We start from the raw sequence: 27,378 nt of genomic DNA, 5'->3' as shown, positions 1-27,378 counted from the left end.
CATGTTTATTATTTTAGAAATTTAAAAAAATCTGTCACATAGGTAGACAATTGACAGCCCCTCATCATCAATGATTTCTTCTCAAATTTTCAGGGTTATGATATTATTCAGGATGTTACCAGTATTTTCTCTTCCCATGATTGGTTAGTGAGGTGAAATCCTTAACAACTTCTTTTTTTGAGTCTCAGTTATCCTAAATATACTCAAATGTTCTCTTTCATTTAGTCATCATCGATTAATTATACTTTGACTATTTTATATGATGGAAAATCATATTAGCTCATCATTTAAAAGCAAAGGGGTAGAACAAATTTATATTAGGCAATTTTTTCCAAAATTTTATTTATTAATTTTTATTTTATTTTTATGCGTGTATTGCCTGCATGTAGGTAAGTGCACCTGTGTTGTGCAATGCCCACGGAGGACAGAAGAGGCTGTCAGATCCCCTGGAACTGGAGTTACAGACAGTTGTTACCTGCCATGTGGGTGCTGGGATTTGAACCCAGGTCTTCTGCAAGAACAGTGTTCTTAACTGCTGAATAGTCTCTCCAGTCCAAATATTTGGTAATTTTTATAATTAATTAACCATTAAAAAATTCTGACAATATCTGCAAATAAGTATTCTTGCTTTCTAAATTTATTGTCCACATTCTACCACTGATAAAGTAGACTACTAATTGTCTGTTTGGAAATTTTGGCTTTTTGTTTGTTTGACTCACTTTGTTATTATATGTATTTAGAATTGTGCATCTAATTTAGGGTCTGATCATTAATTTGTTTAACAAACAGGCTACTGCTGAGCTATACTGTCCACCACTCAGCTATACTGTCTGCTACACTGTTAACTACACTGTCTGCTACATTCTCAGCTACACTGTCAGAAACAGTGTCAGCTACACCATCAGTCACACTATCAGCCAGCTACACTGTTCTCTACATTGTCAACTATACTGTCAGCTACACTGTCTGCTATATTGTCAGCTGCACTGTCAGCTAGATACACTCTCTGATACATACACTGTCAGCTACAATATTAGCTACACTGTCTGCTACATTGTCAACTACACTGTCAGCCAGTTACATTGTTACTACACTGTCTGCTACAGTGTCAGCTAAGTTGTCAGCTACACAATCTGCTATACTGTAAACTACACTGACAGCTACACTGTCAACTACACTCTCCGCTACACTATCAGCTGTACTGTCAGCTCCACTGTCAGCTACATTGAATTCTACATTGTCAGCTTTCCAGGCCTTCTATTTGGTACATAACCTAGTCTCAGCACTCTCATTAAAGATGAAATTTTAAGGAAGATTAATATTATCTTGTTTAATCATTGAAATTGTTCCATTGTTGAATCTTAAATAGGAGTCACACTGTGTGATAATAATATGAACATTTTGTAGTTAAATGAATCAGGTCATTGATAGATTATAATTTTCTATGAAATGTTATATTTCCCAATCATGTTATGTAGTTAATAAAATTGTATGTATATAGTATGAATAAATGTTATACAATAAATAAAATGATTATTATTTGATTTTTGAGATACAGTCTCATAAAGGTTAAGCTATCCTGTACTTTGACTTCACCATGTAGGGAGGAAGAGCATGAACTGCTAATTCTTCTGTTTCTACCACTAGTACTTAGATTACAGGCATGTGACACCATGTCTAATTTATGCTGAGCCATGGATGGAACTCAGAGCTTCATTAAGCAAGACCAGAACTCTACCAAGAGCATTATATCCCAAACCCACAACATGATTTTCAATATGGTGCTTACTATGTTTACCCTTAATGAATAATGAAAAGGCCACCATAAATGCAAAATGAACAAGAGAAAGTATTAACCAAGTTTCCTATCTTAGGCATATGTAAACTCTTCTAAATTCACTGTATATTTTGAATTGGCTTCAAATTTCATACATACCAAACTTTTTGTTTAATAATGTCTTCAAAATATTGCTAAAATGCATTGTTTCAGAAGAGTAAAATATATTAATTCAGAGAACTACACCGTTGCCAGTTAAATTGATATTTATTTTGGACAAACTCTGGTTTTATATGTTTTAAACATATAAACATCCTGATATATTTGGGTACACAACACCTTAATAAAAATACACAGGATTTTATAAACAATTGATACATAAAGAGGAAGCTTTATTCTAGCGAAGAATAGATTAACAGGCTTTAAAAACTTACATCTTTTAAATAGTATACTATTCCAATCTTAGATGAAATACACAATGTACCTTCAGAAATGCTGTCAACGTGAGTGCCAAAGACTCAAGAGAAACAACAGAAAGATCCACAAGAATTTCTTCCAATAGGGATTAATCATGATTCAATGTGTCAGTAATGATTAGTATAAGTACAGATGGAGAATCTATATTTAAAGATTATTTTTGTTTACTAGAACTTTGAATTCATCTTTGTCACAGAATTGGAAATGGAAAAATTCCATAAAAACTCAATTATGACATTTGCAGGAAAATTGATATAACTGGAAACAATCACATTAATTGAAATGTCAGTCTCAGAAAGATATATAACACATGTTCTCTTCACATTTTGAGTTCTAGGTTTTATCCAGATACATAAAACTGAAATAAGAGACTAATGGGAAAGTAGAAGGCCATGAAAGTGTTGGTAGCACCTATGATTGTGTCATTAAAATACACTACACATTTGGATGAAAATTTTCTTATGTTGGGGCTAGAGAAATGACTCAGCAGTTAAGAACATTGGCTATTCTTGCAAAGGATTCAAGTTCATTTCCCAGCTCCCATGTGGCAGCTCACAGTCAACTGTAACACCAGTTATAGAGAATCTGATGCCTTCTCCTGGCCTCCAAAGTAATTGAATACACAGTGTGACCATACATGTAGGAACATCACTCATACACATAAAATAAAAATGCATAAAAATTTTACAAAAGGAAAATTGCCTAATGTAACCCAGTACAATAGAAGTTTTAAAAAATAAAAATTATACAAGAACAAAAAAATATGATGAAAAATACAAACCTCCTGTAGTCACATGTAAAAACACGCAAAGTAAAAGGTAAAAATGATGAAGAAAACAAATATTGCTTTTGAACACTAAAATAAGTAATCACAGGACTTAGTCCAAGAACTTTAAAACATGAGAGTACTAAATCTTTGGATAAATTTTTGAACTCAGTAACACATATCTGGAAAAGAATGCACATTAGAATACAAAATTCCATTCAAACAGTAATTTGCGAAATAAGTTTATTATTTAAATATTTGTAAAGACTTAGCAAATAACTAAAGAGGTTATCACAGATACACAGCCTTTTCCAACAATGGTGATGACTTTTCATGCAAGGACATAAAGGTTCGTCCTCTTCAAAGGAAAATCAGACATATCTGTCGGCAAATTCATATAGTTCCACACTTAGGAAGATTTGTAAATTCATAAATGTGCCATCAATTTATAAATGAAAAAAAGCGTATCAATGTTGCATAAAATTTATCCTGAGAATGCTCCAGAACTGATCAGTGAAGAATATTAAACAGAAGACCTAGACTAGCAATGCCACACTGAGAGAGGGATGCCAAAGGTAATGAACAACTGAATTTCTGTAAGAATCATTTTTATAGTATGGACATAATCTGGATTAATGCTCTTACCTCACCTTGCAACAAAGAATGTATAATGTAAACAAGCACACTAAGCCATTTACTCCACTATGACCTTGGCACCTGACCTTATGCCCTCAGAACCACACCTGACCCTCCACCCAAGATAGTGAATGATTGTGGGTATGCATACTAACATATGAAAGAGCTTTTCCCCACTGAAAACAGTGATAAAAATTGAGAAATCTGTTTGAATTGTGTGTGTGTGTGTGTGTGTGTGTGTGTGTGTGTGTGTGTGTTATTGTAGGCCTGAGGATTAAAAAGCCAAAATTCTTCATTATGATAAGGGTGAATCCTAGTTTCTACTTCCCCATTTCATGTCTGAGATACTGTTACAATAAAAGAATGAGGGAAGATTGGCTCAAGAGCACAGTTGAGAGACATCTAAAGGAGTGGGCTCCCAGAGTTTAGGTACACACTTGAGTTTAAAATGAATGCTAAGAATCAGACTGTTTCTTTACTCAGACATAACTGTCTTAGAAAAGCCACAGCTGATAAACCAGCTATGACCAGGTACTATTAATTTAGATTTTCGGCAGTGAAGAAAATTTGTCTATTGACTAGCACTAGTGTACCCAGCACCATGAAAACAGAACATACTGCATCTCTGCCCACTGACATGCCCTCACAACTTAATTTATTTATTTAGATAATTTAAAAATATAAATATATTCTTGCTGGGGTTTGTGACATATGCCTTTAGTTTTAACACATAGGAGGAGGCAGGGTTAGAAGAATCTCTGTGAGGTTAAGGCCAGTCTGGTCTATGAAGTAAGCTCCAGACTAGCCAAATATGATATAGTGAGACACTGCCTCAAACACATACATACATATATGTGTATGTATATATATTAAATGATGTTAGTAATGGTACTATTTATTTCTAGTTTGTAGGTTTTCTTGGGATATTAAGTTATATCATTTATAACTTTTCTAATTGTAGCAGGAAGTAACGTAAGTAATATTTTTACATTGATACTGTGCTTAGAAGATATGTAAAATTGATTTCAAAGTTCTATTTGTAAATCCTGGTATCTACGGATATTGCCGCCCCTTTGGCTGTTATTCCTTAGAAAAAGAATCTTGAACTTAATCGAATGATTAGAATTTACCTACCATGGTGACCTTTGACTTTTTCCCATTTAAAGTATTATTTTTCCTTTATTTGGCTTAACAATATAGCACTTGTGATGTCCATCTTGGTGGTAACAAAATAGAATAGCTATATTCTGAACAATTTAATATCACAATCTGACAAGTTACATTGAGATGAATGAGTAGAAAAGTTTCTCCCTTCTGGTTTATTGGAACATTTTAATTAGTATAATATTTTTTCCAATCTTTCCTGGTGTTCACTTTGAGAATAATTCTATGGCAAATTTTCTTTTGTATCTGTTATAGATTTATTAAATGAAGGCATATTGAGCATTTTGTGTCAGATTTTATGAGTTGAGAAAACATTTCTAATGATGTATGCATTAATTCTACATTTCCAAAGCCTTCTATAGGATTATTTCTTATGTACTTAGTGGCTTTCCATACATATAGAGGCTATAGCTATTTATACTTTGCAATTCTTTTTAAAAATATTTTATTCAATTTTGTCTCATGTGTATAAATGTTGCCTGCAAGTAAGTGCAACATACATGTGCAGTGCCCTCAGAAGTCAGAAGAAGGCATTGAATAACCAGAAACTGGGGTTAAAGATTATTGCAAGCCACCATGTGGGTACTGAAAACCTCACCTGGGTCCTCTGCAAGAGCAGCCATTACTCTTAACCACTGAAACATCTCTCAGTTCCCACCCTTTGTTATTCTTAATATTGTAAGTTTACTGTTTTGCTGCCAGAAGCTTCTTTCCCTATGTACTCTCTAACACTTTTGGTGGTGTAGCCTACTGACATTTCATTTATTGACACTCGTGAATAATTTATTGTTCTTACTGTTTCACTTGATTAAAATTGTACTTTTTGTAGTGTAAAATTTTTTCTTCTTTACACTGTAATATTTTACTTGATTTCTATAATATGCATTTAAAATAAAATTTGCATTAATCATGTAAGAATTTCTAAATATTTCATATTGTCTATTTACATTGTCATCCTAATTACTTTTATTATTTATATTTATTACACTTTTTGTTTGATTTTATTGAATTTTTGTGCATTTCATAGAGGACATTCTAATCACTGAATTTCATGCATTTTGTCATTTATCTTAAGGTATATTGAGTCACATTAGTGTCCTTAGACATCCTTCAGTGCAAGTTCATCCACTGGGATCTAGCCAGACTATATAGAGGTTACTACCTTAAAGAAGATCAGCTCTTATTCACCCGGCATAATTAACTACACCAACTAGTTTTTCAGCTAAGGTTGGGGCCTGCTGTCTATTTCCACAGTTCTATGCTGGAATTTTATCTACTTGAGTTTGCATGGGTCTTGTGTGAGCGGTCACCATTGCTATAGGTTCATATGAGCAAGGTCCTAAGAGCCTGGAAAACTCTATTTCCATATGGTCATGCCCCTCCTCCCTGGGCTCTTACAATATTTTTATTCTGTGTGAATAAGTGTTTTGCCTGCATGAGTCTAAGAGCACCATATGCATGCAATACCCGAAGAGGCCATCAGACTCTCTGGTACTGGTGTTAAGGGTCCTTGTTGGCTTCCATTTAGATGTTGGGAATTGAACCTGGGTTCTCTGCAAGAGCAGTCAGTGCTCTTAGTTTCAGAGCCATCACTCAAGCAAAATTCTATTTTATTTGTAAAAGAATCAGAACATTTAGTAACATATTTTAATGGGTTATTTCTTGGAAATAATTCTGAATTTCAATATACATTTTACATGTAATAAATAAAAATATGGGACCTATAATATGATACTTAAATGCTGTGGTACACCTAATAGTATATCTTTGGTTAAAAAAATTGTGAAGAGTTGAAAGGATGTATTAATACAATGCGAAGGTGGTATATTTTCCAGTACATGAAGTTTGGCAAATGTTATGTTTAATTTTTTTTTTTTTGGTCTTTTTGAGACAAGATCTCCCTGTAGCTGCAGCTGGCCTGGATTCGCTAATGGAGATCAGGCTGGCCTCGAACTCACAGAGATCCGCTTGCCTCTGCTTCCCGCATGCTGGGATTAAAGGCTTGTGCCACCACGCCTGGCTATTATGCTTAATTTTAAATGTAATTGCTAAAACTGTATGCAAATATTCTCTGAATTACTGAGATGTGTCTAAAGATTTTCAATTCATTAACAGATCCCTCCAAATCTGTTTATTTTTATATAAAATATTTCTTCCATCATTTAAAACAATGTATATATAAATATAAAACTGTATTTCTCGTTGGTGAACAGACTTCAAGTAATGTAATGAAATTTGCCTCTGTACATTAGATGGTATTTTCTTTTATAAATTTTATACTTGTGTAATCACATTTATATATGTAAATGTGTGTATTTATATATGTAGTATTTATAATTTTCCATATATACCTCTTAAAAGCTGTATGTAAATATGTATCAGAAATCAGCTTATCAACTTATTAAGGAAAGCCTATTTAATAACTTAATTTCATGTATATCAGTATTTACTTATTTTTCTAAGTAACAACACTATACACATACTAAGGCCCAGAGGACATTTTTACTTTGCTTATTCCGTCTTTAATCATTTAGATGTATTGATGAATGTATTGATTCCCTTTTTATTTAATTCACTATAGCTATTTTTCATTTTGTTTTTAAAGATTTTCTGCTTCTTTTTCTTACATTAAAAATTTTTGCATTTTATGTCTTTTCCATGAATTTAGTTTTGAAGAACTTTTTAATGGATATAAAATATATGGTTGCCATCTACTGTCTTGTAGAGTTTGAAAATCACTTTTTCAATTTGGGTTCATCTTTTTCCATGAAGAATCAATTTTTAATATTATTCTTCCAGTGAATATTTTATTCATATATTCATAATTTTAGTTAAAACATGCATGTGTCTTTAATAATTAGCCATAAGCAGTTGTACAATACATAAATAATACATAAACATTTCATGTACTCTTCTCTGTCATAGATGTGAGTTTTTGCACAATACTGTTACTGCTTAGCATTTGAGATTGATAGACATGGTACTCAATATTCCTATGACCTAGAAGGTGCTATGTCATGTCAAATTTGAGCAACATTCAGTTCTCACTCATCCATCCCTGTGGCCTTAGTCCTTCAACCTGAAGCAAATACTAATATGGTCTCTGTTCTGAAAATCATTCAATTTAGAAATAAATATATGTATGTTTTGACCCGACAGTGTTAAAAATACATAAGCAAATTTATATTAATAACCGACTACAGATTGTACCTCATATCTATAAATAAAAAGTAATGAAATTTTCATTATAAACCTCAAAATATTTTAAAGTAACTTTGAATGATATAATCATTCTGATGTATTCAACATAGCACCAAAACTTTACGAATGCAGATAGACTTTGATACTTTTACATGACATGACTTGATTTACCTGTACACAACAGTCTTTAAAGCAATTTCCAGGAATGCTTACAATCTCTAATCAGTGTATCATGTTCCCACCAAGTAAGCTAGCCAGTTACTGATATCCCATTCAGCTGGTAGATCAATATGAGACCATAATGCAGATATACACAATAGACAATAACAGTTTAAATGGTTGATGAAGTAATTGAATTTATGGGAAATCCTTATGATAGGAAACTAGGGGTGTCTTCTCAGAATTGTGGGGAGCATTGAGTAGCTAAGAAATCTCCTGTAACTCTGCAGTCAGACTGTAGAGCCCGAGCCTTGGCTGAGAACACAGCCATGATTATGGTTTTGTTAGACCCACAGAAGATAGAGCTAAGTCATAAATTGTGTTTGACCCATGGCAACCAAGAAAAAATTAAAAAAATATATAAAACTCTCTCTCTCTGTCTGTCTGTCTGTCCGTCCGTCCATCCATCCATCTATCAATCATCTATCTATCTATCTATCTCTATCTATCTGTCATCTATCTATCATCTATCTATCTATCTATCTATCTATCTATCTATCTATCTATCTATACTATTTATCTATCATCCATCTATCTATCTATCTGTCTGTCTGTCTGTCTGTCTGTCTGTCTATCATTTGTTTGTTTTATCTGTGGGTTTTGCACATTTTTGTATCAAGAATAAGATGAATGCACACTCTCTGGTCATCTTCCACTTGCTCTGTGAGCCTCAGCCACCACTCCAGCTTTCTTTTAGGTGGCTGTGCTTCTTCCGCTGAATGACAGCCTCCTGTCTTATATCTTTGATTTATTTACTCCCTTCATCCCATAATGAATACATGACTCAGAGCTCCCAAAGCATGTGATTCAGACTGTCCTCCCCCATAGGGTCTCTTAGCTTCACCACGAAAAGACAATGCAATGTTGGCTCCTCACTGAATGTAGGCTGCGACTAAATCATTCAATATAATTTTACTGGAATGATCAATGGATCAAACATAAATAAGTTCTTTGTTCTGAATTACATTGTAACACGGAAAATTCATTTTCTATGATTCTCAGGAAGAATTTATTTGTATTAAAGACCTTATAAAATTATCTTCACTGAGTATAAAAGTTACACTGAGGGATTTGGGGGATAATACCGAAAATAATACAAGGAAAGCTCCTTATTTTCTTCTACTCAGAATGAAGGAAAGAAACAATTAACTTACCTGGCCAGGCTTTGAATTTTCACAGACAACAATATCATATTCCCTGGCAAGTTCTGGTGGATTGTCATTGACATCCAGAACTCTAATTCCCACGGTGACATGGCTCAGCAAACCAGGATTGTCTGCAAAACACATGGGGATGTATTTAGTATTTCAACACACACTTTAGATGCTTGGCTTAAAACAAATCTCCTTAATTCTGTGGCTTGTCACCAGCTCCCTATGCTGTAGCAGAACTTTTGGCAAAAGACAAATTTCTGAAGGCACTCTCTGCTAGAACTCATTAACTTACAGGAAAATGAAAAATGCAACCAAGGCTTGACATAAATACTAAAATGATACATTTTTTTATATCAAGGAAATTACATGTTGTTCAGGAACTGGAGTGGGAGAAAGTTGTCAGAACTCATTGTGTGCTGTCAGAGCCTAAAGAATGAACAATTGGTTTCATCAATACCCTAAGAAAAGCACAGCAGTAACTAAAAAAATCAGCCCAATTTTAAAAAAAGTTCATGGTCTAAATTCTAAATAAACTCAGAGAACTAACAAGCAAAGGTTTTTATTTTTAACGCAAATGCCCATTTACTTATAGGGGACTCTGCTTCATTTACAGCGAGTCACGTTTGGGAAAGAATAATGATTTCAATCAAAATGTATTTTGGGATTTACATATAATTAATAAATTTTAAAACATTGCATTCAGTATTTTAAAACATGTCTTAAATTTAGTCTTCACAATGGTCATCAAGTTTACTATTTCTAAGATATGGACAAAGGCAAATGTTGTTTGCTTGTTTCATATGTAAAAAAAAAAAAAAAGATTCAGAATTCCTAATAGGAAAATTCAGCTGCACTATTGGTTTGTGGAATCAAAAGGAAGCCCAAATCTGGCAATCACTATCCCAAAGGGATAGCACCAATTGGACACAAATGGAATGCATAAATGATCCCTGCCCCTTCAGTATGCAGAAAGTTGGGCACACCCATCCTTCATAAAAAAGAAAAAAACTACCCTCCTTTCCTTTGCAAATTACTTTTTCTTGTTCTCAATTCAAAATTTGATAGTAAGCTCACATACACCTTTGTTGAACATGACTGGACACTGATTCATTGGATCTTCTAAATAAGATATCATTTTTGTCGTTGGTAACTACTATCCATTTTGTTATATTTGTAATAAAACTTTAATAACAATCTAAATTAATTTCTTAGTAAGTCATCCTCCTTGATCTATCTCTATTATTCTCTATTTGCTGTTATGTCCAATATAAGGTGTATAACAAAAAACATTAAAATTGATTAATAACAATACATAAAATTTAGAGGAATTTGTTAATACATAGCCTGAAAAGGTAAAACATGTACATGTTAGACAAAAGACACTTTTACATGGTTATTAAGAAGATATTAGACTTCATACCCAAAATCTAAAACTTCCAGCAGTTGTCCCCAACTTTTTTCTTTTGTCCCAACTTAACTTTTATCTTTTCAACATGATGTTACCATCTACACAGTTTACACTGGAGACGTGCACAATCAAGTTGCAAAAGATAATTGCCAAAAAATCAATTTGGCTTTGAGTAAGTTTACAGTTTTGTGTTGTATTGCATTGATAGCTATCCACAGCCATATGCAGTCCACAGGACACAGGGTGAGGAGGAGGAGACACCCCTGCAGGAATATGGAGTAGTCTATACAGAACTATGTTGTAAATGAAATACATTCTAGGGAAAATTTCTCAGAGAGAAACATACTTGGCCATTTTTACCTAAATTAAAATAAAATACTTGGATTCATTTATTTATTCATTTACAGATTTACTCTATAAAATTATAGCCCATAAAATGTTTTTGTTTTCTGTAATTTACAAAACTCTGTTACTAATACAAGACAGCCTCCTAATGACAGATATTAGGTCTCAGCAAATTAAATAAACTCTCGGCTGAACTACTCCACTGACCTAATGGACAGAAATCTACCATGGTGAACATAGGTAGAAGAAAGAAAGAAAGGACAGAGAAATAATGGATAAGGAGAGAGACCTTTTTAAATAAATAGAAATTATCCAGAAAGCAAATGAATTAAAGAATACACATATCTACTCAAACACAGAAAAATGAAATAAAATAAAATACTTGTATATTCTAAAGATATTCAAAAGAAACAAACGTTCAACACAAAGTATTCATACTGGTGAACACTAATGAGATTAGTTAACTGAAGATAAAGAAACATAAGAATAAATAAAATAATTTATTCATAAGATCTATATGCAGAATACTTTATTGAACTTCATTAATGAAGAGCTAACAAAATTAAGAGCTCTGTTATGTTTGTGGTTAAGAAGAAAAAATAACAGAAGACTCCTCTCTCCTGATGAATATGCATATTCTATATAATCAAATATAAATTCACTGAAAGCTTCTCATAAAACTGAAAGTTGATTCTAAGAGCCATAAAATTTTAGGTCAGACGTGCAGGGACAAAGTTTGATGACATGAAAATACAATACCTCAGTTCTTTCAAATTTGTGATAGAATAATTTAACAAAGTGACCCTATGTGGAAAGATATTTGCAGCATATAAAAGACACAACAAATTTGTTTCTAGAATAAATAATGAAATATTTTACAGGTAGAAGAGCAACAAACTTCCACAATAAAAAAAACAAAGAAATAGTAATAGCACATGAAAAAAAATCCAATATCATTTGCTTTTGAAGAAATGCGAATTAGTCAAAGTACATGACTTTATACACAAACGTGATTGACATGATATACTGTCGAAAAATGTATACTAACATGATATTGGCCTCATGTAAGTTTTACAGTTGTATATTTTTGTGATAAACATTCATCACTCTCTTTGGATCTATATGCACTAAGATTCTTTCATAAATATATCACCAGGATAATTAATAAAAACAACAACAACAACAACAACAACAACAACTGGAAAATGTAGGGATATCAAACAACACATGAGTGGAAACAGTATTTACAGACTATCAAAGAGAAAGCAAATAAATAACAACATATCCACTTTGTGAAAATAGAAATAAAAATAGAAATAAAAGATGAACTTACATTCTCTGAAATGTGTCAGAAAGTTTATATCCAAATATAAAATATGGTAAAACTAAAAGGCACACAAAATACAAAATAAAGTAACAATAAACAATATAAAGCCTAATAAACATTGTTTAAAATAAAGTTCTTATTAGTAATGCCGATTCTTTTTATATTCCATTATGTAAATTACATAGACTGTGTGTGTGTGTGTGTGTGTGTGTGTGTGTGTGTGTGTGTGTGTGTGTGTATGTCTCCACTCATTTGGCACAATGTACATGTGGAGTTCATCGCTCAATATTTGGGAATTAGTCCTTTCTTTCTACCTTTTGGGACCTAGGATTGAACTCAGATCATCAAGTTTGTCTAAGCAAGCCCATTTATGGGTTGGACCATCTCGCAGGCTCTGTTAGCACTGTCTTAAAATAATAAATGTGTTTAAACCCATTTATCCATAAGTTTTAAAATATCTTCTTTGTAGGATTTGGAAATCACATTTAATTTATTGGGAAAATTATAAAATATTTTGAAAGTAATATAGTTAATAATTTCATAAAATTCATTCATATAATTATCATGAATTATTATTTTATTCTCTGTGAGATAGTGAAAGATAACATGATACCTTCAGATTGTACCAGTTATGCTTACATAACATAATAAATATATCATTATATCTAAATGGTTTAAATATTGATTTAATTATGTGTATATGTGTTTTATTGCAGACAGAGTCTTGTCCTCAAGTCAAGGCTGGACTAAAACTTGTCAGGTGAGCTGTTTGGTTTTGCACTCAGTGCTCCTCCAGTTTACCTTAGCAAAACAAGAGTTATAATCATTAATTAGTAACCAATTACTTGTATTATTATTGCCTCATATTAGTAAATGTTTTTCATATGTTTCTATAGCTCACATTTTAAGAGCAGATTAAGCAATTTGAAAATACAGTAGACATAGTCATCAAACATCATTTTTCAGTGCCTACGTGACTTGTTATACTTTGCTTGATAACTGGAATGTCATTAAATCTATTCCACTTGATCCCAAAAGAGTAAATCATTCACGGTAGAGAACAGACTCTTTCCCTTTGAGGTATTATGTTTGATAATGCCAATGAAGCATAGCTAGTGTGTAGCATAATGATTGCAATGGCATCACTTAGAGTCAGACAAGTACAATGGACCTACTACAAGTATGCATTCTTTAGTAAAATGAACTTCACCTAAGCTTGGTACAGAAGTGACTCATCACATGGCCTACATGTTCTGTCAGAAAACTATGTAAGACCCTGATTAAGAGTTGTGATAAAATACCCTGTATTCTACTAAAGAAATTCCTCCTCATCCATGATCTTACTGCCCTTTTCATAATAGTCAGGGAATGGAAACAACCTAGATGTTCATCAACTGATGAATGCATAATGAAAGTATGGTACATTTGTACAATGGAATAATCTTCAGCTATGAACGTTAAGAAACAAAATTGTGAAATTCAGAAGTAAATAGATGGAACTGCAAAACTGGAAGTAATCATTCCAAGCGAGGTAATCCAGACACATAAATAAAAATGTTGCATGTTCTCTCTTAGAGTTGAATGCTAGCATTAAATTCTGAGATATGCATGCTTCAATTAGAAAATGCAGAGAGGTCAGGAAAATAAAACCCTGCCACGAGATACTGAGAGATTCCATGAGGAGACAGAATTCAGTGACATAAAGGGGGGCATGGGAATGATGTAGTAGGAAGGGTTAAATGGGGTTAGGAATGGGAGGGAAGAGATAACTAACACTAAAAGTCTTTAGAACAAGCCATATGGAAACCTACCACTCTAGAAGCTACCTAAGATATGTGCATATACAATATAAACATATTACAATGAATGACCTTAAAATGGGGTGGGCATTGTCTCTTTTTGACAACACAAACTCTCAAAATAAAAGCCCAATGTCAAAAATTAATTCCCGCCTTTGAAACTGTTAACTGAGCATCCCATAGACTCTCAAAGATAGTAGCCATTGTCCCTGCTCTCGGTTACCCACCAGAATTTTATGGTAAGATCCTATTTCTGAAGACAGTACATACATGAACTTTAGAACAAACAAGGAGAAATCAATGTGGTATTGACTTCAAAGTCTCATCTCTACTGGCTAGCTTTCATAGTGTTAGAAGTTTCTATACATGCTATCAGAAGAGAAAAAGAATCATCAACCTTACCTTATCAGCTACAATTTACTTGGCAAGTTATACTCAATGGTGCAATAGAGGCACAAATACAGTGGGAGTAACCAACCACTTTCTACTTGGATTTAAGGTCGTAAGATGGATCCCACACCGGACACTGATACTGGGCCTAGGAACCTGTGATTAGACAGGTCACGGTTGAAGGAGAGTGCCTAATACTATTTTTATGCTAAATAAATGTATGAAATTTACAAAAAATCAATAAAAATAAAGGAAAACAGAATGATGGTAAAGAATGAGGTTAAAGAAAAATGTACTTCCTGAGAAAATGGAAAAGTGCTATTTATTAAGTGTAGGATGACATCTAAAAATGAATCTTTAATTCCTATCACTAGGGCTTAAAATTCTCTCGTAGGTATGTGTACTCTCTGCATGCATTCTGGCATCCTTGACTAATTCTAATATTATTTGATTCTATATTTGTTAAGTGCACACTTCCTTTGGGTCTTTTTACATCACTCATATTGGTTCTTGGGCTAGTATTTTATACTGATTGTGTCAGTTTACCGGATTCTCCACTCTCAACTATGGATGGACAAAACAAATTTAATACCAATATTGGTTTAGAATCCTACTTTCTTAAGAATCATGACTGAAATACTTCATTTACTTCTATTTCAATTTACATTATTGCTGAGACAAACTGCTTCCAGCATCTAAAGTAATGTTTTCCACTGTAAGTCTTTGGGGGGAATTTCCTGTACATGTAATCTTATTTTCTTATCTATTAAATACAGCCATGTATTTGCATAGATATGACTACACTTTCTTACCTATATGCTATACAATATTTTTTCCAAGTGGCATTATTTATATTCTTTATGAAACCTTCCTCAAAAAAAAACCTTTCCTATTATTATATAAACAAAATGTGGTGAATATATACTCTAAAACTGATCTGTATACCTAATTTTAATAAATGCATATTAACAAAAGGATGAGTTTATAGATAACAGTTTTAGGTTACAATAGTTTCTTTGATTTTTTTTTTTTTAGGCAGGGTCTTCCTGCTGCTTACGTTGGTCTGGAACTCATTTAGACCAGGTTGGTCTCAAACTCACAGAGCTCCACCTGCCTATGCCTCTTGTGTATTGGAATTAAAAGCATGTTGCCACCAAGATTGACACTTAGATTTTATTTAGTTTATTTTTGACACAGGGCCTCTGTTGCCAAGGCTGGCTTCAAACTCTTACCAGATATTTACTTTGAAATCCTGATTAACCTGTATCTACCTCTTCAGTGCTGGGGTCACAGGTATTTCAAACATGCTGATTTCTATGGTGCTGGGGATCAAATACAGGTATTTGAACATATGAAGTGGGTACTCTATTTTTTGAGCCACATCTCCAGGCTGAATCTTTGGTTCTCTTGAAAGACTTTTGAGAGAGAGAGAGAGAGAGAGAGAGAGAGAGAGAGAGAGAGAGAGAGAGAATATATGTGTGTATTGAGATAGAACTAGCCTTGAACTCACTCCATAGCCCACGTAGGCTGCCTAGCCTCATAGTTGTGATGATGCTCCTTTCTTACCCATTCAATTGTTGGAATTAAGGTATCAGCCAGCATTCTTGCACTAAAAGATTCTACCATGTTTTAAAATATTCCCTTTTGAATACTTGGTGTGGGATGATGCCAGAATATCTTAAATACTGTGATAATTTTTTATTATTAAAAAATATTTCCGGTGTTTCCAAAAATACAACATAAAAATGCATTTGTCAAGCGAAATGTTCAATTAAAGTTCCTTTTTCCACTTAGTATATTTGCTTGTTTGGAAATGAAGACATGTTTGCTCTTTTATTTGTACTTTTCAAAATTTGTATTATGAAAGCCACATATAAATTTTATAAAAATGAGATGTGATTATTAACAAATATCAGAAAAATATTGTGGTTATATTATTGTTTTATCTACCTAGAGTTTGTTCATTTATTTATTCTTAGTGTGGTTGTTGCTGTTATTGTGCATGGAGGGATGTGGCACATGCTTTCCAGGACACATATGTGGTAGTCAGAGAAGTCAACTATCTTCTTACACTTTGGGTTCATGGGATTGAACTAGAGTTGTCCGGCTTTCTTGGCAAACACTTTAGCTGCTGAGACATCTTAACATTCCTGTTTTATCTATTTCATACATATTTCATAATATTTGGAATACATAATATCTCCCCTTTTTCTCCTTTTTTCACTTTATCAGTTCTATTTAAAAATTGAGATATCTGGGGCTGGAGAGTTAGATGAGCAGTTAAGATCACTGACCACTCTCACAGAATACCCGGGTTTGATACCCAGCATACATGGTAGTTAACAACTGTCCATAACTCTAGTTTCAGGGGAATCTGATGCCCTCTTCTGACCCCTGTGGGCATTGTACAACATGGGCACACTTTCATATATGTAGGCAATACACATAAAATAAAAAATGACTAGACTCCAGTGAACACATTTACATTGAAGGACATTTGGGTACAAACACCTGAATGAATAGGCCTCAGCTTGCATGGCAGAGTGCATAGGGTCAGTGAGGGGATAGTGAGAGTCATGGATGGGGAAGGATCTAGATTTGATTGGGAAATGTTATATGACATTTTAAAAACTCAATAAAAATAATACATATAATATTTAAGATAAAAATAAAAATGAGATATTAAAGAATACTTGAGTAACATAGTTTCTTTTTAAAAATTTATTATTTATTGTTTTTATTTTATGTATATGTGTGTATTGCCTGCATGTAGATAAGTGCACCCATGTCCTGCAACGCCCACAGACAGAAGAGACTGTTGGATCCCTTGGGACTGGCATTACCACCATTTCTTAGCTGCCATGTGGGTGCTTGGATTTGAACCTGGGTCTTCTGCAAGAACAATCAATGTTGTTAACCACTGAGCCATCTCTCCAGACTCAAGAGTAATGTAGTTTCAATGATTAATATGAATTTTTGCTAAATGATAGAAAACATTTCTCATCTTGCCAAATCAAATGGCTTAAAATAAACCTTGGATAGAATTTTATATGATTGAAAATTAAACTAACTCCACATCTGTAAAAATCACTAAGCTGGGTGTGTGGGCACATGACTTTAATCCCAGCCATTGTGAGTCAGAGGCAGGTGGATCTCTGTGAGTCTGAGGCCAGCATGGGCTATAGAGCAAGTTCTAGGCCATCTGGGGCTATAGACATGAAAAAAAAAATCAGTAATTTCATGCAAATGAAAGATAATACTGTGTAGAATCAAATCTACATGGATTTAAACTATAGAAATAGAGGATTTCAAATTAAGTCATCTAAAATGCATTCCATGAACCTTCCTTCCTTCCTTCCTTCCTTCCTTCCTTCCTTCCTTCCTTCCTTCCTTTCTTTCTTTTCTTTCTTTCTTTCTCTTTGATCAGAGAGTGTGCTCTAAGCTTATTCATCTTATTCATCACATAATCATCCTTCTAATATCAGACCAAAGTATGTTACAAAAGTGGAATCTCTTTCTATTAAGGATATTTATTTGTCCCTTTTATACACAAATCCTCCAACAATTCCCCATGGATCTTCAGTCTGATTGCCTGAAAGTAACACAAATCAGAAGCTTCAAAATTTACCCTGTGCCTTTGATCTTAGAATTGAACACGGTCTTTGTTCTGTAAATCAGAATGCTCCAGTCAAAATAACTCATTCCTTTTGGAAATTAGAAGGGTGTAAGTGTTCATATTGATGATAAAATAAATTGAAAACCCTCTTTAAACTATGCCAAAATGAAGCAACTGGTCCATTTAATTACATTGAGAAAATCTAACGAAAATATTCCTTCCAGTTTTTTATAATTCTTCTGAATTTCACCATTTATTTCCCATATCAGTCTCCTTATTCAAACAACTGTGAAGTATTTTAGCTTTCATCTATGTACAATATAAAAATTCATTCATTATCAACTCTTAAGCAGTCCTTTGTACTTACAATTCCAAGCACTTTCATGCTACAAAGAAGATCTCTAATAGAATGATTCATACCTCCATTGCTTCCCTTTTTCTCTTTAAGTAATAAAATACTATAAAGTTTTCTAATAATTCCTAATCAATACAAAAAAACCATTCTGTTAATTAAAATAGTTATGGATATTATATGGATCCTTTAAGAAGCTAAGGATGCCAGGTTTGGTGGCACATTCTTTTAATGCCATCACTTGCAAGGCCTAGGCAGGTGGGTCTCTGGTCCACATAGTGAGTTCCAGGCCAGCTGGGGCTACAGGGAGACAGAACCTGTCTCAAAGGGACCAAAAACCAAACAACAAACAAACAAACAAAAAACTGACATATATTTAAATTTTAATATATTAAAACATTCAGGGATGTGATCATTCATAAATGCCCAGAATCCCCATGTAGTGACAGAATTTCGTAGTTTGGGATGGACCTGCTTTTCTTGGGGCTTATGCCATGGTTCTTACAAAAAATGACATACACAGAATCATGCAAGATATTGACATTGGTTACAGTTAATAAACAGCTTAAACAGCTTAAAGACAGCTTGTGAATTGTCTAAATATAGCAATATTTCTCCTTTTTGGAAATTCCCTGAGATTTAATTGCTTCATTTTCTTCTAAATTGTATCACCTTCGAAAAATCAAGTCACTTTATCTGTCTTAGGAAAACTTTCATCTTAGACTCTGTAAAGCTATAAACTTGAATCTATTATGTTCATGTATCATTGTGTACTAGTTAAATTAATGACAGAATTACAATAACAGCTTTAACTAGCTCAGAAGTAGAACTCAACAAAAGAAACTTTTGGGGCTGGAGAAATGGCTCAGCAGTTAAGAACACTTGGCTGTTCTTGCAGAAGACCTGGGTTTGAATCCCAGCATCCACGTGGCAGCTAAAAATTATCTGTAACTACAATTCCAGGGGATCTGACAGCCTCTTCTGTCCTCCGGGGGTGCGGGCTTTGCATGATACCGGTGCACTTACCTACATGCAGGCAATACACACATGCACATAAAAATAATAAATAAAATATTCATAAAAATAAAAAAGAAAAGAAACCTCCATATTTTGGCAAGGAAAGAGCAACTGATGCTGAGCTAACCTGCCATTATGCTGAAGCCAAACAAACTGTATGAAGGTACTGTTCTCACTTATCAGAAAGTAAACAGCACAAAATATATTGTTTCTTCTTAAGAGAAAGAGACACTTCAACTTAGTCCAGACTTACCTGGAGCTCAGAGCATTCATCTATCACAATGGAATGATTATCAAAGGAAAAGGAAGCTAGTTGTTTAACACTTTAAAAAAAAATCTATGTTTGGATGCCCTTTGGTTTGCCAGAGGACGAGTTCATGTTCAGTTGAAATAGCTTGTATTTAAAATGCATGTAACCCACATAATCTGTTGAAAATTTTATTTTAGAATTGTTGAGACCCATTTGATGGACCACATAGAAGTAGCTTCAGGATGGGGTAAAGGAGAGGGAGAAAGGGCTAAGGGAAGTCAAAGGTTGCATGGTATTAAGTAGAAAAGAAGAATTTATAGTATTTTACAATATAATCAGTGATAAAGCTAAAAATTAATGTTATTTCAATGTCATTGGTAGTGTGAATCATGATAAATGTTTGAGAATATAAGTATTTTTCTTTCCATGATTTAATCATGATAAAGTCTATGCATCTTTAAGACCATAACAGTAAACCTCATAAATCTGTATAATTGTTGTATATCAATAACAAACAAGATAAAATAATACTAGATAGTACTTAAGCCCATCTAAAACCCAAATACATATACATGAACAATCATAGGAACAACGATTATATAGACATCACAATGGAATGTTTCACCATGAAATTAAAGTCAATCATTTTAACTCAAAAAAGTATGAATTTAAAATATTTTATTTATAATTTTTATTTTATGCATATGAGTGTATGGCCTGCATGTAGGTAAGTACACCTGTGTCATGCAATGCCCACAGAGGACAGAAGAGGCCATAGGATCCCCTGGAACTGGAGTTATGGGAGTTACAGACAATTGCGAGCTGTGTGGGTGGTGGGATTCAAACCCAGGTCTTCTGCAAGAACAACCAGTGTTCTTAACCTTGAGCTGTCTCTCCAACACTGAAAATTTATGAATTTAAAAGTAAAGTTAATGTCAGTGAAATAGTTTAGCATGTCAAAGTACCTGCTGTCAACCCTAAGGACATGAGTTCTATCCCTGGAACTCACATTTCAGAAGGAAAGAATAGACTACCATAAGGGGTTCTCTGACTTCCACACACGGCCAGTAATCTACTAATCAATTAATAATCAATTAGTGTAAAAACTACAAAATATATAGTTACATAGAAAGTCTTAAGGGAATGTGAATGTAACAAAAGGCTTTTGTCCAAAATATAAAAATAACCCTTAAAATGTTTATCTATAAGAATCAACATATGTTCCCTAGAAATGATTAATATAATATTAATGAACATAGAAAGTAAAATTGAGTAAAAATGAATATATGCATACAATCAACCATGTGGACATAATGTCTTCAAGATGATTTGTCTATTACCATATAGTTTTAAAATACACTGAAATTAAATTTCCAATTAAATAGAATAGTTTAGTATCAATTTCAAATGATACACAAATTCAGTTTCCTCACATTTTTGGTTTATTATTTATTCGTTTATTTATTCATTTATTTAATGAGTATGACTATTTTGCTCATGTCATGCTATGTGTATAGAGGCCAGGTATCCTGGAACTGAAGTTATAGGTGGTTATTAAGCACAGTATGGGTACTAAGAACTGAATCTTGGTTCTCTGTGTTAGTATTCAGTGCTCTTAACCACTGACCCATCTTTCCATCCAGAGTATCCTCACATTTTCTAAAATATTACAAATACATTTGAAATAAAGTTGAACATGCACATATTTTGATTTTTCTTCAATTCTAAGTATATATCCAGAAAACTGAATGCATATATCCAGGTAAACATATGTTCAAATATTTATGTTAACTTTGGAATAAGAGTGCAAATTGGAAACATATCAAATATTCATTAACAGGAAAACAGGTCAGTACTTTGTGGTGGATAAACTCATATAGTGGAATATTATTAATACAAAATAAAATGCATGCTTTTGTCAGGAATATGGAAGAATCTGAAAATATGACGCTTAAGTGCTGTTCTATGAACTAGTCATAGAAAATCTTTTACATTTGTTTGTAGATTAAGAATTGGTAAGGATCCCGGTGATATAAACAACGATACTGTTACATTAAGTACTAAAGTAATGAACATTAATGAGGAGTGTCTCTGAAATTCTAAAAAGTTCCTTTATCTTGAAAAAAGTGTAATATCAAATAGAACATGCATCTTTAAATCTCATATAACTCATAACAGGATTTGTAAATTTAATTATGTCAATATTGTCTGATTAAAAAGAAATCTCTAGAAAATAAAATTGAATATACATGCTTTCTCAAGAAGATCCCTGTTGGTTGCCACCAAGATAAAAGTGCCACTACTGCACCAATGTCATGTGGTATGCTAGCCACTGATGTGGTTATTTGGTCTTGAAGCTGGTATCGGAGCATAGATTGATGTTTTCCTTGGCACCTTTATAGCACTCTCCAAAGCTATGAGAGCTCATGTAGAGGTAATGTATGTGTAATGTTATTGGGTTGTTGGAACACTATGATTCCCTCCATTTTTTAAAACTAGGCATTGTTTATCTCTCCTCTCTCTCTCTCACTATCTAACACTTTTGCAATGGTTTCCCCATTTAAAGTGTTCCCATTTTCCCATTTCTCCCTTGATAATACCTGTAGCCTATGTTCCCACCTCTTTTGAGCTCCTTCTTTCTCTTTATCCCCAAGGTTCCTTGTATAACTCTCTCTCCCCCTCCCATTAAACGACTCCATTTTTATCCATTTCTCTTTCAGTAACAACTACCTCCTGCTGTTCTTTTCTCTCAGGTTCTTGCTTTCTCTTTAACTCCATGGTTCCTTTTCATGATTCTGGCACTTTTACCTTGGGGGCAATCAACAGCTACCTAATTGGACTAAAAGCCAATTCAATAGGAGGAAACTCAAGTATGGTACTATAAACATAATTAAGCACAAATGGCTGGAGTGGTCATAGAACTCAGAGAAAACCCCTAGACTGTCACTTCCCTAGACTAATGTGATTTCTTACTTGTGCAAAATATGTATCCTTATATTTACAGACAAATAACCTAGTCACCACTCAGCAAAGAAGGTCATTTCTCACCAATTGGAGATAATTGTCAAGTACTACACATGGACATTGTCTATGAATTGTCCAGGCTTAAGTGACATATCTACAATGCAACCTCTACACCTAAGGCTCATGGAACATAGGACAGGGATAAAGAAGAGGACACTAATGAATCTCCCAGTTCTCTTTAATGAAGTTCCCTCATACAGTGGGGGGCCAGGAACACAAAAGGCCACAAATGGCCAAAGTATAGAGATCAAGAGTTGCTTGAATCCTGGTCCTTGGACAGGACACCTTTATTAATCTTTACCCACCCAAGGCTCAGTGACCAGAAAGATTGTAAGATCCAGGGAAGAGGTGCATGACCATATGAAAACAGAGTCCTACAATCTCCTGGGAACATGCTGATATGATTCTATGGCAATGGTGTCAGCATACACAAGTCCCATGCAAACTCAGGTAGACAAAAACCCAGCACAGAACTGGGAAAATGAACAGCACACCCCAATTTATCTGAAGAAATATTGGCAACAGATTGCTGCTAAGTGAAGAAGAGCTGATTGTCCTAAAACAAGGAACTCTTGATAGGCTGACTAGACCTCAGTGGTTGGACTTGCACGCGGGAATGTCTGGGGACACTGGCATGACACAGTGGGTCTTAACAGGCATGATAAAGCGTATAGGCTCTGGTATAGGGACTGTGGGAGGGCACCATTGTGGAGGGGTGTATAAAGATGATTAAGATTGATAGAGATATTCTGTATAAAATATATAAAAATTAAATAAAAAATTATAAAGAGTAACCATTACAAAAAAAGAGAAGATCCGAAGTGTCATCTTACAACTGAGTATAAAAAGAGAGTGAGACTTATGAACAAACTTTACATGAGAAGCTCTTTAGTTACAATTTTATTTTCTAAGTCTGTATATGTTTCTACTTTATTGTATATAACAATTTGGAAAAGATATTTTCCTCTGTTTCTTCTATTTTCTACATTTTGATTTAATCCTCATGATATGCATTGAAATGATTAATATTAACTTAGCATATATTTCAGTAATGTTTATCATAATAATAGACACTTTGTTATGTCCCTACATGCAAAGTATTATGCTAACTTAAGAAAGTTCATTGAATCGTCACTGTGTCCATTTGTTACAGATGAGAACTTATGTGATACGTTTGTTATGGTCTATGATTTCCAAATGCTCAAAATGAACAGAAATAAAACTTACATGGAGGTAGTCTTAGATTTTAATTACTTCTAGAGTATATGTTAACCAATAAGTCTTCAATTACATCAATATTTTAGTAAAAATAATAGTTTAATATAGTTTCCAAATAAACAAGTAAATATGGAAATATGGGCTGTGGTCTTCTACAGCCAATATGCTTAAATCTCTATCTTTTGTCACAGTTGTCCATATGATTATGGAACCATATTAGACATTAAATAGGTTTTTAAAGGCAGTAAGCAGGGATTAGCCCCAAAATTATCTCATAGCAGAAAGATTCCCCAATCCCTTTGGAAACTGTGCTCTGTCTCCCCACGATGTGAAGTAGAATGTGGGTACCTCAGACTATGATGCACATAGTGTATTAAGAAAGGACTGTTACAGATTGCTGTAAAATAAAGATGTTAACAGTATGGGAAAAGAGAATTTGAAAAGTTATAAAAATGGAAAGTAATTGAAAAATAGGGATGTAAATCTGATTAAAACCTACCCAAAACTTATTTCTCTATGAATTTTAGAAATGAGTCAACAAATGTCTTCTAAATTCAATAGCAAACTGATTTATCTTTGTGCATTTTGATAACTCAAAATATTCTGAAGATTTTGGGTAACCACCTTCAAAACACTAAGAACACATATTCATGTAATTTTATAACAGTTTTATACATAAGGTGCTTAATCTTCATAGTCAATTTTACTGGATTTAGAATCGCCAGATAAGCATATTTCTGGGTGTGTGTGTGAGAGAGTGTCTCTAGAGGGGTTTAACTGAGGAGAAGAAGGCACCCTTTTTACTGGCACCATCCCACAGAGTGGAAGCCTCCGTTGAATAACTGGAAAAGAGGGAAAGGGAGCTAAGCACCGTCATTCATCTCTCTGCATCTGACTACCAAAGCTTTGTGATCGTGATCGGCATTCTCAAATAGCATTTCTCTACCTAGCATGCCCTGATAGAATGTCCCTAAAACAAGGACCTAAAATAAGCTCATGCTACCGTAAATTGCACTGTGTTAGGTAGCTTGTCATGGCGACGAGAAAATATTAGTATGCCACATTAGGGGTGATCATTTTAAAATAAAAGTTTGTGTAAATATCAATACATGATTTCTAAGGTTTGCTTGTAAATAAAATGGTCACCTCCATAGTGTATATCCAGTCTTCAGCAGCTCACTCAAGGTACCAACCACCATGGTGTCAATATATCAAGCAGTCCTATGGAATCTTCTATGAAGAGAGAATGTGCATTCCTCTGCTAACATCAAGCAACATGTGAGGAGTGAGTGAGTGAGACATCTGTAAGATAGATCCTGAGATCTGGTCACATTTTGAAATGATTTATGTCATAACTGAACTCTTCATAATTACTTCATGGACTAGCCTGAAATGAACAACTCACTAAAGCTGCTTTCAAAATAGTCATCTAAATAGATGTGCGAATACTACCATCTAAACGTGATTTGAAGTCAGTACTTGGCGTGCCCTTTCCATGCCACCACGAAGGCAGGACATCAATCCATGGATGTGTGCATGAATTCTCAGAAAAGTATCTCATTTCTCTTGATTATTAGTGAAAGCAATATCAATTTCATAGATGATATTCCCTTTGTGTTATGGGAAAAGAGTGCCAGTTCGGATTTCTGTGTGTGCTAAGTAAAACTGATACTATGAACAGATTTGTGGAGGACAGATGCCATTTATCAAAATATCACAGTGATAGGAACAAAATGATGTGTCAGTGCTTTGGGAACTTGAAACCACTAACTCTCCTGTAATAGATTTTTATATTATTAGATGCACCTGCTTAAAAAATAATATCTAACTAAAGGCAACTGGGACTATATATTTATAAACCTAGATTTAATCTAGTCTACCTGAGGCTACCAATCGAACAGTTGAATTAAATTTGATATTTGTGAGTTTTCGATTTTGAATACATTTACATGACAAAAGAGTCAATGAATAAAGAAGATATAAAGAATTTTTTTCAAATAAGTTATGTGTACAGTAAGATAATAAATGAAATGATGAGCTGAAACAACATATTCACACCATCACAAACCACATGAAGTTGTTTCTGCTGTCACTGCTTAGTTTGTGAACAGTCAAATCTTTCTGATTCACAAATTTCCTGGAATCACATATTGTATTGATCATTCAGTTATTCATGCAAGCGACTCACAGGAGTGAACAACTAATAATATTGGACCTAAACAACATAGGTTCTGATTTGATTTTCTTACTTCGGAATGCAGACAAAGGGCCTCTATTAATAACTTTCAAAACTCTAGAATATGAGAATGGCAGGTTTCATAGAAAAAGCTGAGTCAATAAATCTCTGAGCCATATAACATCTTGGTTTTGCCTTCTTCAGAACTACGTCTGCCATGCAAGTAATAAATGACAGTATCAATTTTAGAAAATTCATAAAGTAAGATTTAGTGAATGAGATTTAGTGCACTCATCTTTAGTACACATAGGAAGGAAGAGAAAGAGAATCATTTTGGGGGGTGCCTACAGTTTATATCCAGTTGTTGTGGAGCTCTCTAATGTTGTCTGGTTTTTATGTGTTTCTTTGTTCTTAATCCAGTTATACCACTCCTTGGTATATACCCAAAGGACACATCCTACTGTAAAGATAATTGTACATCTATGTTTGTTGCTGTTCTTTTCACAATGACTAAGAAATAGAAATAACATAAATATCCCTCAGCCAATGAACAGATAATAAAAGTGTAGTACATTTATACAATACAATTCTACTCAGTGGTTAAGAAAGACCAAATCATGAAATTTACAGGTAAATGAATGGAACTGTTTTACTAAGTGAAATAACACAGACTCAGAAAAGCAAATGAAGTATTTTCTCCCTCATTTGTGGATATTAGCACCAATCCCTTTTATGTGAGAATATACCCTGATGTAACCGAAATTGGAAAGGAACTACAGAGGTAAAGGGAAAGAAAGAGCCGGAGAGAGGGGGTAGTTGGAAACAAATGTTAAAAAGGGTAAAATGGGTAAAATGTGGGCATTGAACTTGGAAGGGAGAATTGAAGGGCATATAAGTAACGATGGGGGTAAAGGAGAAGAAAGAACTCAAGGGGGGGCAATAGGACACAGATATTATCAATGTGAAAATAGGGAAAATGGGGTACTTTAACTGGACAGGAAAGAGCCCCCTATTTCTTAGTCATGGAAAGAGAGAGGAGAGAAAATGCTTTCCACAGGGGAG

At 33.8% G+C, this 27,378-nt stretch overlaps 1 protein-coding gene across 5 annotated transcripts in view; it reads right to left on the bottom strand.

Annotated features, from left to right (window-relative positions):
* Cdh18 (cadherin 18) overlaps positions 1-27,378 on the bottom strand; it is an 814,309-nt gene that overhangs the window by 32,696 nt on the left and 754,235 nt on the right. For all 5 annotated transcript variants that reach the window (XM_017795255.1, XM_017795257.2, XM_017795256.1 and 2 more), the window contains exon 9: positions 9,395-9,516. In XM_017795255.1, coding sequence (XP_017650744.1) covers positions 9,395-9,516 — 122 coding nt within the window. The remainder of the gene's footprint in view (positions 1-9,394; positions 9,517-27,378) is intronic.

This window comes from Nannospalax galili, unplaced genomic scaffold (assembly GCF_000622305.1).
Source record: "Nannospalax galili isolate Female #2095 unplaced genomic scaffold, S.galili_v1.0 scaffold207, whole genome shotgun sequence".
NCBI lineage: Eukaryota > Metazoa > Chordata > Mammalia > Rodentia > Spalacidae > Nannospalax > Nannospalax galili.
Note: the sequence above shows the minus strand (reverse complement) of the source record. Positions and strands in the feature narration are given on the sequence as shown.